The 18,584-nt window shown below is 45.8% G+C and overlaps 1 protein-coding gene across 4 annotated transcripts in view; it reads right to left on the minus strand.

Moving 5' to 3' along the window:
• SRCAP (Snf2 related CREBBP activator protein) overlaps positions 1–18,584 on the minus strand; it is a 33,815-nt gene that overhangs the window by 3,387 nt on the left and 11,844 nt on the right. For 3 of the 4 annotated variants that reach the window (XM_054693731.1, XM_054693729.1, XM_054693732.1), the window contains exons 15-32: positions 18,320–18,489; positions 18,022–18,214; positions 16,484–16,620; positions 16,214–16,400; positions 12,324–12,493; positions 11,712–11,977; positions 11,216–11,503; positions 10,538–10,702; positions 10,068–10,253; positions 9,583–9,849; positions 7,790–9,270; positions 4,417–4,682; positions 4,079–4,281; positions 2,516–2,685; positions 2,171–2,367; positions 1,966–2,080; positions 1,647–1,766; positions 26–220 (exon numbers count right to left, since the gene is read on the minus strand). In XM_054693731.1, the coding sequence (XP_054549706.1) occupies positions 26–220; positions 1,647–1,766; positions 1,966–2,080; positions 2,171–2,367; positions 2,516–2,685; positions 4,079–4,281; positions 4,417–4,682; positions 7,790–9,270; positions 9,583–9,849; positions 10,068–10,253; positions 10,538–10,702; positions 11,216–11,503; positions 11,712–11,977; positions 12,324–12,493; positions 16,214–16,400; positions 16,484–16,620; positions 18,022–18,214; positions 18,320–18,489 (4,776 nt within the window). The remainder of the gene's footprint in view (positions 1–25; positions 221–1,646; positions 1,767–1,965; positions 2,081–2,170; positions 2,368–2,515; positions 2,686–4,078; positions 4,282–4,416; positions 4,683–7,789; positions 9,271–9,582; positions 9,850–10,067; positions 10,254–10,537; positions 10,703–11,215; positions 11,504–11,711; positions 11,978–12,323; positions 12,494–16,213; positions 16,401–16,483; positions 16,621–18,021; positions 18,215–18,319; positions 18,490–18,584) is intronic. The other variant, XM_054693733.1, reaches the window with a different exon arrangement.

Consider the following 18,584-nt stretch of genomic DNA (forward strand, 5'->3'; position numbering starts at 1 on the left):
GGTTGAGAATTAGTCCAACACTGACCTGTTCTACAAGGGCAGCAATTTCCTGCTCAGCCCGGGACATCTCCTCATCTTCGGCCCCAGGTCGACTGGTCTCCTCTCCCTCACCAGCAGGAAACCCATCATTCTCATTAAATTCTGCAAGTTCAGCAACCTGTTCAGCCTTGGCCTGGGTAGCAGCACGGATATCCTCTTCATCCTCTGCTCGACATAATGCCTTGTAAGGATATGGGGGGCAAAAACAAGAGCACTTTACTTTCTGTGGTTTCATTCTGGCAAAAGTTTACACCAAAGCAGGTTTACAACAGAACTCAACTCTCTCTGGGCAACCTGAGTTACTAAAGCAATACATAGGATGAAATGGACTAGACCAAAACTCCCATCAGGGACAAAAGAACTGCTTGAGATCTCTAGCTCTACCTCCTTTTCCCAGTTAGCCTTAAGCTCATTTTAAAAAAGCAGTCCCAGGGGGCCTCCCTGGTGGCGCAAGGGGTTAAGATACAACCTATGAAGCTGTCTGCAGCCTCTGCAGCATGAGTTCGATCCCCCGGCCGGCCCGGGAGCAACCCACATGGTGCAGCAGACCTCTCCTGACTCGTCCGCCGCTCTCCTCAGCAGTGTACTTCGGTCAATCTGCCTGTTCTGTTCCCCACTCTGTCTCTGGTGAATCCTCTCACCCCCCACACCTCTGGCCTGTACCCCAGCTCTTGTATGCATAAATAAATCTTTAATAAATAAATAAAATAAAAAAGCAGTCCCAGAAAACTTTGAATATAAAAAAAATGCACAATTATCTTTTGCATGGACAATAGACTAACATCTGATTTTTCCTGAGATGAATATCCAAGGAGCTCACACCAAAATTACCAAGGGAAGCAGCCTAGAGCATGCTCAGCAATGAGAGGAAGGCACTTTATTATCATCCCCATGATAATCTACACCTACAGTTCCTAAATACGTCTGCTACCTACAGTTCCTAAATACGTCTGAAAAAAATATAAAATGCTCAGAATTCACTCCCCAAAATCATGATTTAAAAGATTTTGAGATGGGTCCAGGAACTAATCCTTTTAAAAGCTTTCCACATAATAATGATATACATCAATATTTAGAAAGGAAGAATTTTGCACCATATACTAAACACTTCCTATATCTATTGTGTCATTTAATCCTTAGTTACTTTCTTCTCATTAGTATTTCAGAGAAGTGAAAAGTGAGGCTCAGAAGATTAAACAGATGGCTTGAATACAAATATTAAGAAGCATTGTCAGCATGCAAGTCTAAGTTAGAACTCCAATCCTGTCTCATATGAAGCATGTGAACCAATAAGCAACCAACTTGTAACTATCAAAGGCCAACTGTAAGCTGGGAAGCAGCAGGAACAGCAGTGCTCCCTCTCTACCACCAAATCCCCAGCTAGCTGATATGGCCAGTTCCAAGACTTCCCCTCTTGATCTGCCCCTTGAGGTTCTGTTGCCCGATGCTATTGTGATCCTACCTATGTCAGAGAAGAACCTTTTTCTTACTTCTTCTGCATCTAGCCCAACTCTAGACACTGGTGGTATTGGCCAGCTCAACAGATCAAGAAAGAACACTCATTGGAACATTTGCTCTACTCTAGGGACTGCCCACTCCTTTTTCACCTGCTCCAGGATATGGGTCTGCTTGCTGGCTACAGCTTCCTCCTCCTCTTCTGGGGCAGAGGGTGCAGACGACCCAGATGTCTCCTCCAGAGGCATATCGAACAGCTCTCGGATGGTCTGCTATTGGACAGAGGGAAAAGTGTTAGAACCCTCAGAATGCTGTTCTCAGGGCTACAGCTATGAGGCTGATAGTTCTTGGAAGTAATAGAAGTGCCACTTCTTGATAAGCCAGGTCTGTGGAGGCCAAAGCACCCTCTTTAATAAGATGTAACTCCTATAGAAATAGCAGTTGTCTCCTGCATAGGCTAAATCTTAGTACCTGTTTAAAATACGCTGTGGTAAAGTTGCCTCCCTCAATGGCCATGTCTCCCAACATTCTCTTCTGATTTGCCTTTTTAAGGATGTTCTCCTCCACTGTTCGTTCACTGATAAGCCTGGGGATGATGAAGGTCATATGTAAACAAACACATTAATAAGACACCATCTGCCAAGGGGAAGCAAGGTGAGGGGAGACTAGGCAATACCTATAAATGTGAACATCTCGGGTTTGGCCGATTCGGTGACAACGATCCTGGGCCTGAGCGTCCATGGTGGGATTCCAATCACTGTCATAAAAAACAACAGTGTCTGCTCCCGTCAGGTTCACGCCCACACCCCCACTCCGAGTTGATAGGATGAAGCAGAATATGCGTTTGTCTGCATTGAATCGTTCCATCAAGGCCTAGAGGGAAAGGAAAACAAATACAGTGTTGGAAGACAAATCTCCCCAAAAGATTCAAAGCCTACTTGTAACCTTCCTGGGACCCCAGGCCTGGAAAAAGGGGACAGAGCTGTGGTCAGCCTCTAAGGGCTGTAGATGCCTAGGTTACCTGTCTCTGTTCAACTCTAGTAGACCCATCCAGACGCAAGTAGAGATGGCCATGGTAGGTGAGAAACTGCTCCAGTACATCCAGCATTCGGGTCATCTGGGTGAATATGAGCACCCGGTGGCCCTCTGCCTTGAGCTGTCGCAACAGCACTGCCAACGTTTGCAACTTTCCTAAAGAGATATGAAGGTATACAGGGAGCTAGCTACAAGCTGGAATGGGAAAAACATTTAGCATTGGAATGGTGTAGTTAAAAGATAATCAAAGTTTCAGGCCAGGGTTTTAATTAGCCTAGGAAATCAATAATATTTAAATTTATATATTTTCTTTCCTTAACGGTATACTCTTCAGTCTGCTCCTGTCTTGGATTTTACTTCTTTGACAGTAATTAGGGGTAGGGTAATAAAGACCTCAGGGAGAAAAAAGGAATCCTCTGTTATGTTTGAGCAAGATATCTTTAAGTTTTGCACCTAGTTACATCAGCTGAAACACAGAACAAATTTACATCAGCAAATCTATGGTCATGACTTACAGCAGGGATTTAAAATCACAAATCAGAAACACAGGATCTTATGAGGTTACCTAATTCAACCTCCCATCAAACACAAAAATAACTTCTCTATCAGAAAATCTCCAAACATGTTACTATAGAATTACCTGCACATGGTTGTAGCAAAAATTACTATTGTCCAACAGGGACACCTCCAGAGATCTCTTGAAGCCAGGCAACGGAGGCCCCAGCCCAACCCCAGAAGATAAATCATGACAGGTCTAAATAAGCCACAGTTCTCTTAGTCATCTTTCTCTGTTAGGGATTGTTCAAGAAATGTACGTATGGCCCAATTTCAGCCAATGAATTGTGAAGCAAAGTCAATTAGGAGGGTTTTCTTTCCCACAAAGACAGACTTCCTAGGAGTGTTTTGTCTCAACCCCTTGCTTCCAGCTTGGAGCATTGATGGGTTCCCTGGAGTTATGACAATCATCTTAAGACCATGAAAAAATAAGCATTAGAATAAAAACAAAAAAATCAAAGAATGGTAAGGCAAGGTAGAAAAAAATAGAAGGTCCTGGGTCCATGAAGATACCTCATTTATACACCATTATTCTCAGAATTTCTTATTAGATAAACAAAAAATGCTGTCGTCATTGAAGGCACTACCAGTTAGTGTCTGTTAAATGCATTCTAACCAACACAAGGATCCATGCCTTTTCCCAAAACAACAACTACTCTATGTTGTCTTAGACTACCTTTCTTCATAAACTGAAAGCTCTACACCATGCTATCTTATTTGTCACTATATCCCAAATGATTAAAAAATAGATCATCACCAAAATAATCACTGAATAAGTGAGTTAGCAGCACAAATTTTCAACTTTCATCAAAATCAAATTCATGAATGCCAAAAATCCATCATACAGCCTAAATTTCATTTTGCCTATAGCAAAACCTAATAAAAACTATTTAATGAAATCCACAGAGATTATTTATATACAGCATCACTGATATAACAGACTCGCTACTACAGAGAAAGAGGCCAAGGGACCACTACTGGCCAGTGTACTCACCGCAATCATACTGGATGAGCCTCAAGTCAGGGAACTGGGTGCGCATGTTACACACAATTCGGTGCAAAGGACGAGCCCGGGGCCAGAGTTCACAGGCCAACTGCTCCTGAAAGGCTGCCTGACGTGGGGCCAGCCAAGGCGGTGGGTGGCAGGCATGCAGGGAAGGGGGAGGAGCCTCCACAGGAGGCATGACAAAGATGAACCTGCAAAAGAAGGCAAAGAGGGTAAAAGACGGCACTCTAAAAAGCCCCAGAAGCTAGCACCTTCACCAGCCCTAATCACTACATTCACTCTGAGGCCCCAAGACCCGCTTCCCATTAGCACTTAGCCCTGCCAACCTCTCAATGATTTCTGACAGCTGGTCTAGTCGTTGCTGGGGAAACAGTACAGCCCGGCGGGCAGCCTCGGTATAAGTCCAAAAGGTAGGGTGGCTGGGGCCAGGAGAACGAGGGCCGATGGGACTGGCAACAGGTTGGGATAGGGTACAGAAATCCAAGACTTCAGTCCCATACACAGGTGCCAGGGCCCCATGAGCCTCACTAAGTTGGAAAATCCGTTCCAGGCGTTCAGACCGCTGCCGCTTCCGCTTTTCCTCCAGAGTGTCCTATGGGTAAGGGGGGAAAAAAAAACAGCAAATATGAAAAAGTAATAATTAGTCCCCTTATTAAAAAAACCTAAAATTGCCTCCCATAATTAAACATAAATCTATGGAAACTATATGATTCAAAAATACACTGCTTTTAGTAGTTTTTAGTAGTCAGCTTTTAGTAATTTTCCAAGTCGAATTATTCCTCTCACATTGTTACAAATAACTTTGCCACAAGTTTGATTTTTCCTTGTATGCTACCAAAGTAGAATGCATGAACACTGAAAATCAAGATCCACACATCAAACAAGCGTATAAGAAAAGATGAGAACTTTCCTATATAAACACTTAATTCCAGAACAAGTTAGTTTATTTTTTTAATTTATTAAAAATTAATTTTTAATTTATTTTTTTTTTAATTCCAAGTTATTTTTTTTTTTTGCAATGAACCCACAATTATTAAAAGCCTGCCTCAAACCACCAGCCAAGCTTCAAAGGAGCTAATCAAATCCATGGCTGGTTTCTGCCAAGGCCTAGTTTAGAATACGGTAGGGAGGAAACAGCTAAACAGACATATAGGTATCACCCTGAAAGAGAAAAGGGGAGTGTCCTGGCTGACCAGAAATCCGCCCCAAGCCTTTCCCGTCTTTTGCTTTCAGTTTCACGGGCTAATACAACTGTTCCTCAAATTATTTATCATACTTACAATTTTACATTTGTATGATTCTTTAATTAATGTCTTCTACTCCCTAACCTGAAAGCCCAATATAATATGAGCTACATCTGTCCTTGCTTACTATACACTCATCCAGGTTCCAGGTTCATTACCTGGTACAAATTGGGAGCGCAATAAAAATATCTGTTAACAAAATAAATGATGATGGACATTGGACCCCCGCAAGAGATGGTCCTGAAAAAAAGTGTCCCAAATCTCCTTTTTTTGAATGCTACCTTAGTTTGACCTCTTGGCTCCTGGTGATCTAAATGAGAAGGAAAGCATATCAACAGCAGGAATATCAATATAGGCCAGCTCTCAAAAGTAGCAGCAAAGGAGAAAATATTTCCAAATCATTTCCCTGAAAAAAAAAACTTGTCTCCAGAATACACAAAGAATTCTTACAATCAATGATACCACCTCACACCCATTAGATGGCAATAATCAAAAAGGCCTTGGCAAAGATGTGAAGAACCTGGACCCATTACAGGAGCTGGTAGGAATGTAAAATGGCATAGTCACTTTGAAAAACAGCTTCTCAAAGTTTTAAATGTAGTGCTAAAAAAGTCCATAGTCTCAAACAATTAAGTTACCATATGACCCAGCAAGTCTATTCCTAGGTATATATCCAATATAACTGAAAAGCTATGAAAATACATAAATCTATATATATATATTTGTAACAGATTTTTTCATACTAGCCAAAACACAAAGATAATCCAAATGCCCCCACTGATGGATGAACAGACATATGAAGTACATCCACATAATGCAGTGCTACCCAATAAAAAGAAATAAAGTACTGATATACACTATAACACAAATGAACCGAGTCAGTCACAACAGACAATATATGACTCCTTAGGCAAATCAATAGACAAAAAGTGGATTAATGGTAGCTGGAGCGAGAAGGGATGAAGGATAATGGCTTAGGGCCCCCCTGGTGGCGCAGGGGTTAAGTCTCAGCACTATCAAGCTATTGCCAGCCACTGCAGCATGAGTTTGATCCCTGGCCAGGGAGTTAAACCACATGGCACAGCAGACCTCTCCTGTCTTGCCCATGGCTCCCCTCAGCAGTGTGTATTTCAACAGATCCATCTGTTCTGCTTCCCACTCTGTCTCTGGTGAATCCCCTCACCTGCCGCACCTGTGGCCTACACCCCAGTTCTTGTATGCATTAAAAAAAAAAGGATAATGGCTTCGAGTGTGACACTTTCTTTAAGAGCCATGATAATGTTCTAAAACCAGCTGTGGTGATAGTTACACAACCCTCTGAACATACTAAGTCACTTTAAATGAGTAATAGTACACTTTAAATGAGTGAACTGTATGGCATGTGATTTATATCTCAAATGGCTAAAGAAAACAGTGTCATGAAGCAGCTACCTTACTACAGAGCAACCAAACTTCAGCAAAAACCATGAGTTGCCACACTTCAGCTAGGGATCTAGGCATTCTTCTTTCTACTTCTAACAAGCCAGACCAACCTGGCAGCATAAGGAAAAAGACAAGGCTGAAGTCAGTGGCACTGACAGGGTGGAGGGAGGAGGAACTGGGATTGAGTCAAAGATTAAGCAACTCTGATAGATAACAAAATGAGAAAAAGACAAGAAGGTCTGGAGAAAATAACTAGATCTTTCTTATTAGTTCCTGATTTATTTTCATCTGAGTTGTAAGTTTAACGTATAGGAAACTACACACACACACACACACACACACACACACACACACACACACACAGAGCCTACCAGAAAGCTCATAAAGGACAGGAAACAGTTACTTTTATTAACCACTTAATCACCATGGAGATGACTAACTACTAGAGATGACCATGGAAAGTCAGAGACTCACAATCTTTAAGGAATTTTATTTTCTGGAGTCATCTCTCCCTTAGACATTCAAATATTTAATGATGGTGATAGTTTTAGTGACTGAAAAGTCTTCCTATCTCCAAGGACTTCCTCTTGTGGAGAAGACAAAGCAATGAAGTTTAGCACATCTGTATTCTCACAAGTTGTATAACCTTTACAACATAATTTAATGGGTTAATTTCTTCATCTGTCCACTGGGGCAATTAGATACCAACACTAACTCAAAAAAATAATCAAGACCCAAAGAGGCCAGTAAGAAGGTGGCTTGGAATAAATTAGCCATTAAATTTCAAAAACACATTAGGTCCTCAATTATCTCTGACAAAGGTAGAACATGATTATTCCCATTTACAAATACAGGCTCAAGGAAGAGAGGAAACCTGTTCAATGACGCTCTAGTATTAAGTCTGCAAAACCAGGTTTTGCAATCTAGATAATAATAACATTACTATTTCATCCACTCTATCAACACTGAAAAGAAACTCAACTTCCTGTTGTCTCTCCCTTGAGGCAATAAAACTTGAGGCAGTAAAACTTACCAGATAGAAAGGGGAGCGAGGTGGTGGTGGGGGTTGGCGTCTAGGCCGGGGGCCACTGAACGAGGTAGCAGCGGAGGGTGGGCTGGGGGGACCAGAGCGCAATGTCAGTGTCTCAGGCTCATCCTTGGGAACAGCCAGCCGGGATACCATGGTGACAGGCAAGGGCGAGGCGCCAGATGCCGAAACCACAAGGGAGGATGCCAGGGAAGCTGAGGTCTGTGTTGAGGCTGGGGCCAGTGCCAGAGTTGGAGCTACAGCTGGGCCCAAGGTGGGCACCGGAACTGGGGCAGGGCTCAAGGTCAGTGTTTGTACTGAAGCTGGAGCGAGGAGTGAAGCAGATGATACCGGAGCCAAAGTCAGTGTATGAGCTGGGGCTGGGCCCATCGGAGAAGGTGGAGCCAAAGGGGGTGCTGGAGCCAGAGACAGTGTCTGAGAGGGACCCAGTGGTGGTCCTGGTGCCAAAGATAGTGTCTGGGCTGGAGTTGATGCTAGGGATGATGCTGGAGTCAATGACAATGTCTGAGCTGGAAAAGGCCCCTGGGGATTCCCCGTTCCCAAGGAGAGTGTCTGAGATGGAATCGAGCCACCAAGAGTAGATGCTAAAGCTGGGGCCAAGGTCAGTGTCTGTGTAGAAACCGGGCTTGGGAGAGCTGATGGAACCTGGGCTGGTACCATAGTTTGAGTTGATGTTGGACCCAACGCAGGAGCTGAGGATGGCACCAGTGAAGAAGCTGAGGCTAAAGGAGTTCCTGGAGTAGATGAAGCCAGAACTGGAACCGGAGTCTGTGATGGAGCCAGGACAGGAGCAGGACCTGGCGACTGAGCCAGGACTGGAAGAGGAGCCAGAGAAGGAGCTGGAGGAGCCAGGATTGCCGTCTGTGGAGCTGCTATTGGAGCCAGAGATGTGGCTAGAGCCTGAGATGCAGAAGGTGCTGAAGCCAGAAGGGAAGCCTGAGCTGGAGCTGGATTTGGTGCTGCCGGAAAAGGATTGGCCAGAGCTGACGCTGGCACCAGGACGGGTGAACATGCTGGGGCCACGGCTGAATTCAACCCTGGAACATGTGAAGAGGCTGGAGCCAGTAACAAAGGGTGACCAGGTGCCTGAGATGGGGACAGAGATGGAGTTGTGGCCACACCTAGAGTCAAGGCTGATGCTGATGGGGAAGCCCCAGTTGGTGCCAAAGAAGGCAATCCAGGAGCCACTGAGACAACAGGTGCCAGTGTTGGAGTCACATTGGTCAAAAGAGTTGGGCCTGAAGCTGAAACAGGTAAGGGGGCTGAGGTGGGGACAGTGAGTGGAGCTGAGACTGGGGCAGGAAGTGTGGATGAGACAGAGATGGGTAGTGAAGATGACACTCCAACTGAAACTGTAGAGGACACAGAACTAGAAAGGGGAGAGGAGTTGGGAACTGGCAGTGGAGAAGAGGCTGGCCCAGGGAGAGGAGAAGAGATGGTCAAAGGAGCAGCTCCGGGTGCTGAAGCTGTGGAGACAGAGGATGAATTAGCCCCAGAATTCTTTTCCTACTCCTATTCCCACCCTTTCCCTTACCCACAAGCTTCACCTATTTCCCAGAAAACTTTTACTCCCACACCATGAAATTAAAGATTCAAGGAATCTGACATTTTCCTTTAAGGTTCCAACAAATACATCTTGGACTAGGAAAGGGCTCAGGCAACCCAGTTCTGGGGTCCACATGAGTCAGTACTTTGATAATGAAGGAACCAAAGTTATGACTAAGAAACCCCTATCTCCATTCCTGGCAAAATTTCTGGCCTTAGCCACCTGGACTCACCACTGACTTCGGGCGAAGGACTGTGCACCAGCTTGAGAAGGGGCCTCACCAGAGTGGACGTGGCTATGGGAGCCCGGGCAGTACCCAGAGTAGGTGTGGGCAGCCGACCAGGGGTTAATGTGGGCCGTGGAGTCAACACAGCTGGAAGCCCAGAGCTTGGAGGCCGGGGCGCTGGGGCCAACGGAGGAACAGGAGTTAGTCCATCACGAGGGGCCTGTCTCACTACAATCTTCACCACGCCTGTATTATTCACCATGGTTGGTGGCACTGTAAGAGGAAGCTACATTGAGGGGAAGGTAGAAAAGAAACAAGAGACCCACAGGATGGAAGAAGTCCAGGGGCAGGAGAGGGTAGCAGACAGATACTGGAAATACTGGCAAGGAAAAACAACACTGAGGGAAGGCTGTACAGATAGCAGCCCAAGGTATGCCTGGAAGGACCAAGGCCAGCAAGGGCTACATAAGTAGGAAGGCCAGGAGCCTCACCCTGGTTAGCAGCAAGCGGAAGGCTGAGGCCAGTGGGGGCAGGGGTGGTGCTGGGGGTCGAAGAAGGCAGCACAGAGACAGGGGTGGGGCCAGGGGTCGGGGCCACGGCCTGGATGAGGGCCACATGGGCAGGCTGGCTGATGAGGTGGTGCTGCCCCCCTGCTGACACCAGGTGCACCACATTCCCTGGGTTAAGGGAAGAGAGAAAGAGAGAAAGAAGCAGCTATCAGCCAGAGAAGGGCAGAGGCAAAGGCAAGAGGAAAGGGAAAGAACAGAGAGGGGATGACTCTAGAATGACCTCAACCTTGTCATTATAAGCAGACACCGCCCCCCCCCCAACCATTCCCTTTGGCCCCACCCACCAAAAGCTAAGGAAAGAAACATAAAGGCTGACATCTGCAAAGAGCAACAAAAACAAGGGGACGAGGAAGAGGAGGAAAAAGGCAGGACAGGGGGTGGGTTTTACCTACTTTGCAGCGGGCGGGGCTGCCCCACAGCAAGCTGGCGCACCTGGGCACCAGTCAAAGTCAGCTTGTTGCCCTGGATTTGGAAGGTGAGAGGTTTGCTTCCCCCTGCACTAGGCACTGGACGTTGTGCCAATGAGGCCAACTGCCCGATGCTGACCACTTCACCTGCTATGAACAAAGAAGGGACAATGTATACAAGGCTCAACTCTGCTAAATTCTATTTCACAGACCCTCAAGAAACACAAGCATCCAGATTCCTCCAAACTTCCCCTCATTTTACCATGTTCCAACAAACTCAGCCTTCCTCTGTAGGCTATGAGCTTTGGGTGTGCAACTCCTTCCAATCCTACTAGCTTGCTCAGCAATCTCCTCTACGTCCACTATCGGTCTGCCACCATTCAGAGCTAATCACCACCCCTCCTCAACACTGCCCTTTCAACCCAAACAATTTTTTACTGTTGGGTTTATCACCATTTACTCATCAATGTGTCACCTCCCCCACTGGACCGTGAACTCCTCAAAGGCTCTTGATGAACTACCACTGTGTAGCAAAATATCTAATACATAAGCCATCTAGAATTTGGTACTCTCCCATTCCCAAGCTTTCTTCTCCAGTTCTGCAGCACATACACCTTCTTCCTATCGCAAGTGCCTAACCCTCACAAAGCCCTGGGAACTTACAGGGAAGGCGAGCTTGCATATCAGGAGACAGGATGAGACGCTGTGGTGCAGGATTAGGAGCTGACACTGCAGTGGTAGGAGCAGTGGTGGTGGTGGTGGAAGTGGTGGTGGCAGCAGCAGAAGGGAAAGTGTAGCCCGGTGGCACTGTTAGGGGTTTCAAGAGGCTAGAGGACCCTGGGGGTGGGGCTGGGCTCAGGCGAACAGGGGCAGGTGGGGCTGGCTTTAGGGACAAGGTTGGTGTGGGAGGCCGTGAGGTTCCACTCAGGACTCCCAAGGGGGATGGCAACACTGTGGACACAAAACAAACACTGGTCATACTCTAACTAGAGCCTTAGCCTGCTCCCAGAAGCCATTATGCATACTCCCCTCCAGCCCATCAAGCACAAACCACTGTCTCCAACCATCTACTCAAACAATCTAATTTCATTAACTACTTCCCTGGCCTGGAAAATCTACCTGAAATGCCCCAGAGCATCCCAACTCCCTCAAAACTCACCATGGGGAAGAGGCCCACTGTTTGGCTGCAGTGGGGGCAATAGAACAGGGCCAGGGGTCCGGGATGCTGAAATAAGTGGGGGCCCAGCAGGCGAGGCTGACACCATCAGTGGTGCTGGCAGCACAGGAGGAGTTGGGCCTAGGGTGGGCTGGGCTGAGAACTCAGGGCTTGGGGGAGGTCGGACTGGGACAGGGCCCAGAGGAGTCCGTGGGTTGTTCACCACCACCACTGTCCGGCCTTCTTGTTTGGGCACTGGCTGCAGCATCCTATGAGGAAAAAACAAGTTGTGGGTAGGGAGGGAGGAAATAAGGAATAGGAAAGAGGAGGAAGAAAGATAAAAGTATAAAAGTAAAAGGGAAAAGACCCAAAGGAGAAAAGGGAAAAAAATCCAAGATAAATCACTAAGCAGGAAAGTTACAAACACAAGGACCCATCCCAGAACCACCATCTATTTTTCTCTCTCTCCCAACCCCTCCTCCCCCAGCACTTTGCATTAATCTCATATAAACAGCCTAGGATAGCCTTCAGCTCTTCCCTTTCCAATCCAATTCCCCCCCAACCAATTGTTGTCACTTTCTCCAGAAACCCACCCCCATTCCTCAGCCCTGGTACCTGTTGACCTTCATCTTGACTGGCTTGGGTCGTGGTGGGGGGTCAGGAGCAGTAGCCACCTCTAGTAGTACCCGGCGGGAGAGGCGGTGCCGGGGCAGAAATGTGTCCGCCTCATATCTAGAGACACGACCCTCCAGGCCAATAAGATCAAACCGACCCATATCTATCCGCTGGCATGAGAAGAAACACAAAGGAAGGTGTTAAAGAACCAACACAGCAATGATGCCTTTGCTCTGATACCAAAAGCACAGGCAACATAGGAAAACTGATAAACAGGACTGCATCAAAGGGCATTTCAACAGAGTGAAAAGGCAACCCACAAAATGGGACAATATATTTACAAATCATCTATCTGCTAAGAGGTTAATACTCAATACATATGAAGAATTCCTGGGGGCCTCCCTGGTGGTGGAGGAGCTAAAAACAGCGCTATCAAGCTATCGCTAGCCACTGTAGCATGAATTCAATGCCCAGCGGGCCAGGGAGGTAACCCACATAGCGCAGCAGACCTCTCCTGCCTCACCCACTGCTCCCCTCGGCAGTATATTTCAGTGGATCTGCCTGTTCTGTTCCCCACTCTCTCTGGTGAATCCTCTCACTACCTGTACCTCTGGCTTACATCCCAGTTCTTGTACACATAATAAATAAATCTTTAAAAAAAAAAAAAAAGATTTCTTACAACACAACAACAAAAGCCAAACAACTCAGTTGAAAAATCAGCAGAGGGGAACAGGAAAAAGAATAACTATAAGAAAGAAAAAAATCAAAATCAACAAACAACTATGAACTAGAGACACTCTTTGGGGTGGGGGGGAGGAGGGATTGGGGGGAGGAGGGATTGGGGTCAAAATCGGGGTTGCAATTATACAGGGAATATAAAAACTAAAAAAGATTAATACAAATAAATTATATGTGTGATGCCAATAAAAGGTCAAACTGGGAAAAAAAAAAAAGAAAAATCAGCAGAGGGGCCTCCCCGGTGGCACGGGCACTTGAACATAACGCTGTGAAGCTGTCGGCAGCCTCTGCATGGCAGGTTCAATCCCAGACAGACGGCTGATGAGATACCCACATGGTGCAGCAGACCCCTCCTGTCTCGCCCGCTGCTCCCCTCAGCAGTGTTCGGTCAGTCTGCCTGTTCTGTTCCCCGCTCTGTCTCTGGTGAATCCTCTCACCCTCCCGCACATCTTGCCTGTACCCCAGTTCTTGTATGCATGAATAAATCTTTAAAAAAAAAAAAAGAAATCAGCAAAGATCTTGACTAGGCATTCTTTTCTTTTTAAGATTCTATTTTTGCATAGAAGAACTGAGGTGTAGGCCAGAAGTACAGGGGGTGACAGAGACAGAGTGGAGGCAGAACAGACAGATATACTGAAGTACACTGCTAAGGGGAGAAGTAGGTGAGATAGAAAAGGTCTGTTGAGCCATGTGGGTTAGCTCCCTGGCCAGGGACTGAACTCAGGCTGCAGCAGTGATAGCGCTGAGACTTAATCCCTAGGCCACCAGGGAAGCCCTAGACATTTTTCTAAGATGTGAAGGATCACTAATCATTAGAAAAAAGTAAATCAAAATCACCTCAGAAAAATCAGACCATTATGAATTGCTGGTGGGAATATAAAATGGAAAACAGTAAGGCAGGTAGGCCCTCATAAAATTACCATATAATCCAGCAATTGTACTTCTGGGATGTACCCAGAAGAACTGAAACAACTGAACAGATATTTGAACTTGAACAGATATTTAAACACCTTTGTTTTTGGCAACATTATTCACAAGAGGCAAAAAATGGAAGCAAGTCCTCCCTGGTGACACAAGGGGTTAAGATGCAACCTATGAAGCTGTCTGCAAGCTCTGCAGCACAAGTTCGATCCCCCGGCCGGCCAGGGAGAAACCCACATGGTGCAGCAGATCTCTCCTGACTCGCCCACTGCTCCCCTCAGCAGTGCACTTTGGTCAATCTACCTGTTCTGTTTCCCACTCTGTCTCTGGTGAATCCTCTCACCAACCCCCGCCCCACCTCTGGCCTATACCCCAGCTCTTGTATGCATAAATAAATAAATCTTTTTTTTTTTAATTTGTTTATTTATACAAGCACTGGGTACAGTCAGAAGCGCGGGAGGGTGAGAGAATTCACCAGAGCCAGACTGGGGAGCAGAGCAGGCAGAGGGACCAAAGTACACTGCTGAGGGGAGCAGCGGGCGGCAGGAGAGGTCTGTGCACCATGAGGGACCCTCCTCCAATGGCTGGGGAGCATCCGGGGATCGAACCGGCACCGCAGAGGCTGCGGACAGCTTCGCAACCCAGCGCTCAACTGCTGCGCCACTAGGGAGGCCCAAATAAATAAATCTTTAAAAAAAAGGGGGGGGGCCTCCCCTGGTGGCACAGGCAGTTGAGCGCAGCGCTGTGAAGCTATCCGCAGCCTCTACAGCACCAGTTCCATCCCGGCCAGCCAGCGAGGATCCCACATGGCGCAGCAGACCTCTCCTGTCGCACCCACTGCTCCCCCCAGCAGTGTATTTCAGTCCATCTGCCTGTTCTGTTCCCTGCTCTGTCTCTGTGAATCCTCTCACCCTCCCGCACTCCTGCCCTACACCCCAGTTCTTCTATAAATAAATATATCTAAAAAAAAAAAAAAGCAACCCAAGTATCCTTTGTCAGATGAAAAAGTAAACAAAACATAGTATGTGTGTTTGCAGCACTATATATATACATACACACACTGCTTGCAAACTGTTAACCCTTGAATGATGCAGGAATTAGGGTACCACGCCCCTTGTAGTTTATCTGTGTAGGGCCTCCCTGGTGGCCTAGGGGTAAAGTCTCAGAGCTATCACCACTACAGCCTGAGTTCAATCCCTGACCAGGGTAACCCACATATGACGCAGACCTCTCCAGTCTTACCCACTGCTCCCCTTAGCAGTAAACCTGCCACTATCTGCTCTCCACTCTCTCTGGGGAATCCTCTCACTGCTCCCCACAATCCCCCCAACACCTCCACTGCACTACATCCCAGTCCTATGCAGAAAAATTAAAAATCTGTGTAGAACTTTTGACGTCCCCTAAAATCCAACTACAATCGTCTCTTGGCTTCTGCAGGACACTGGTTTTAGGATTTCCCCCCCACAATACCAAAATCCGTAGATGCACAAATCCCTTAGAGTCCACCCTTCATATATGGGTTTTACACTCATGATTGGTTGAATCTCTGAATGCAGAACCCACAAATCCTTAGATTAATCCCAATGCTATTGAAGGATAACTGCATATACACATGTGTATGGATATGAGTATCACCAAAACTTTAAAAAAGAAATTCTGACAACACTGATGAACCTTGAAGACATAATGCTATGTGAAATAAGCCAGTCACAAAAGACAAAATCTGTCTCTCTAATTTAGAGACAGAAAATACAACAGTGGCTACCAAAGGCTGGAGGGGGGAGAATAATAGAGAGAAATTAAAAATTATTAAATGGGTATGGAGGTTCAGTTTGGAAAGATGAAAAAAGTTCTGATGATGGCTGGTGGTGATAGTTGTTCAACTGAATATATGTAATGCCATAGAACCATACACTTAAAAATGGTGAAATCTGCTATTTTATATAAAAAATAATTTGGAACCAGAAAGAACTAGGAAAATAAAATATTAACCATTAATCATTCTTGATATCAAAAACACTTCCCAAAATACACAATTCTCACATACTTCAGAATAGAAACGTAGTGTTAGAGGCTGATAATTAACTTGCCCAAAGTCACATGGCTAGAAAACGATGCAACTTGGGGGGTAGTGTTGAAATGATGGAGACATAGGATGCAAAAGGTCAGACTTTAACCTAAAGAGATATGAAATTGGCCTAGAGCAAATAATCCTGGAGGCAATTACTTACCTGGAGGGGGTGGATATCTGTGGCCCTTAGCACCAAAGAGGCGGTGCTGAAGCAGATGCCTGGGGTGATGAAGGGAGAGGTAACAGGTCGAGGATCAAACAGGTTTGGATGATTGCAGACTTTTCGCAGCTGCATCAAAATATTGATGACACTCATAAAATGGCCCGTGGCTAGTGTCTCCTTAGTGCTGGGAGAGAGGAAAAATAAATGGGATATAGTCACCTCTGCTCTAAACTAGCATTCCATGACCCACTCTCAGTCCTTCCTTACGTGGTCTGTGCCATGAAGTCATCATAGAGACAGCGTTGGCGCTTGGAGAGTCGGCAGCGGATAACATGCTCATACTTTTTAGGCATCTGCTTCTCAACATCCACCTTAACCCGACGCAGCAAAAAAGGCCTCAAGACCTAAAAGAATTAAGCAGGAGGCTGACAGGAATGGGGGCACTGACTCCCAGTCTAGCCCCTCTAGTTGGTCTGATGACTGGCTGAGTGCTGACTTAGCCCACCCATAAACATGTATGGAGCCATGCAGTATGCCAGGAACCAAACACACAAAGATAAGTCAGATACACACCCTCCTCGCAAGGATTTACTGTCTGGTGAAGGACACAGACATAAAAATAATATTCATGATATGAAAGGAAGCTCGGGTGGCAGAGCAACCAACCATGCAGGGGGGAGGTCTCAAACATTTCAAGGAGTCACTGCAATTTTACAAGATTATTATAGTAAATACAGGAAAAAAACAAGAATAAAAATTGTGGCAGTTGGGGCCTTCCTGGTGGCACAAGGGGTTAAGCACAGCACAATGAAGCTACCAGCAATCTCTGCAGCAAGAATTCGATCCAAGCTGGCCAGGGAGCTACCCACATGGTGCAGTAGACCTCTCCACTGTCTCACCTGCTGCTCCCCTCAGCAGTGTATTTCAGTATATCTGCCTGTTCTGCTCCCTACTGTCTCTGGTGAATCCTCTAACCACCCGCATCTCTGGCCCGTACCCCAGTTCTTGTATGCATAAATAAATAAATCTTTTAAAAAAAAACTGTGGCAGTGACATGCATAGAAAACAAAAGGCTAACTGAGATTTTAGAAGGTGAAATGTGATAGGTCAGTCTTTACGCTAATGTGAAAAAAAGTGAAGGGAAATAAAATGAAGGAAGAGGTAATTGTTGAGAAAAACTTCATGGTTTCCAGTTCAAGAAGCCAAAATGATGGTGCAATTAACGAAAAGATATAGAACGTTTAGGCTATAAGGTTTCAGAACTTTGGCTTAGAACTGACAGAATTCAAGAGGAACTTTCAAAGACATCGAGTCAGAAATTTAAAATGCAGGATGAGTGATCTATAGACAGTGAAAGGATTAAGGATACCAATTGGGGGATCTTTATCACAGAGAAAATAGCCAAAATATTATGAGTATTGAGATACATAAATTAAGAGACAAAAAAGTAAAGATCCAAATGCAGAAATGTTAAATTTAAGAGCGAGACAAAAAAAAAAAAAAAGGAGTCCATAACCAAAACAGAGAGTATGCATAACCTCCGAAATACCAAGCTGAGGCAAGCCAATAGAGACAAAAAAAAAATTCAAGCAGGAACTAATCAATAGTATCATTCTATTCAGATAATAAAGACAGAAACGTCACCATTAAGGAAAGCAAGCAAAATAATGACAAAGATGAGGTTACTCAAGGTGGCAAAGGGTAGTCACTGCACCTTGACAAGTGGGTGAGTTCAATCTAGTGAAGACTTTCCTCTCCCTAAGCATTTTCTTGGTATTGCCCTGATAAACCGTTACAGACCCTACCTTATGAAGGCGTTTCACTAGACCTTCATTGTACTCTTGGCTGCCCTCAATCATGCCAGTTAGGGGGTTAGAGAACCACTCTTTGAACTCTCGGTGAGACTGGAAGACATGGGGCATCAAAAAGTGCATCAAGGACCACAACTCCATGAGGCTATTCTGCAAGGGAGTTCCTGTGAGGAGCAGGCGCCTCTGGCTGCAGAGAGACAGGAAATTAAAGAGAAGATGGTCAGCAAGACCCCAAACTTCCAAGCCCCACCCTTCAGACCAAGTCAATACTTGCACAAATGCCCATCTCCACCTGTTGAAGTTGAGCAGTGACTGCCAGCGCTGTGACTTGAAGTTCTTGATGTTCTGAGCCTCATCCAGAATGAGATAGCGCCAGTTTTTGCGGCGAAAGGCCTGGTGGTCCTGCAGCACCAGCTTGTAAGATGTGATACACACATGGAAGGCATTGGGCTTGGTCCAGCCCTGAGATAGCAAAAGAAAGCAGCAGAGAAAGGGGTGAAAAGCAAAGAAAAGGCAAAGTGAAAATGTGCTAAGATCCTCAAGGAATACTAATCAGT

The sequence above is a fragment of the Talpa occidentalis genome, unplaced genomic scaffold, assembly GCF_014898055.3.
Source record: "Talpa occidentalis isolate TD23 unplaced genomic scaffold, MPIMG_talOcc4v2.1 talOcc4.12, whole genome shotgun sequence".
NCBI classification, from domain to species: domain Eukaryota; kingdom Metazoa; phylum Chordata; class Mammalia; order Eulipotyphla; family Talpidae; genus Talpa; species Talpa occidentalis.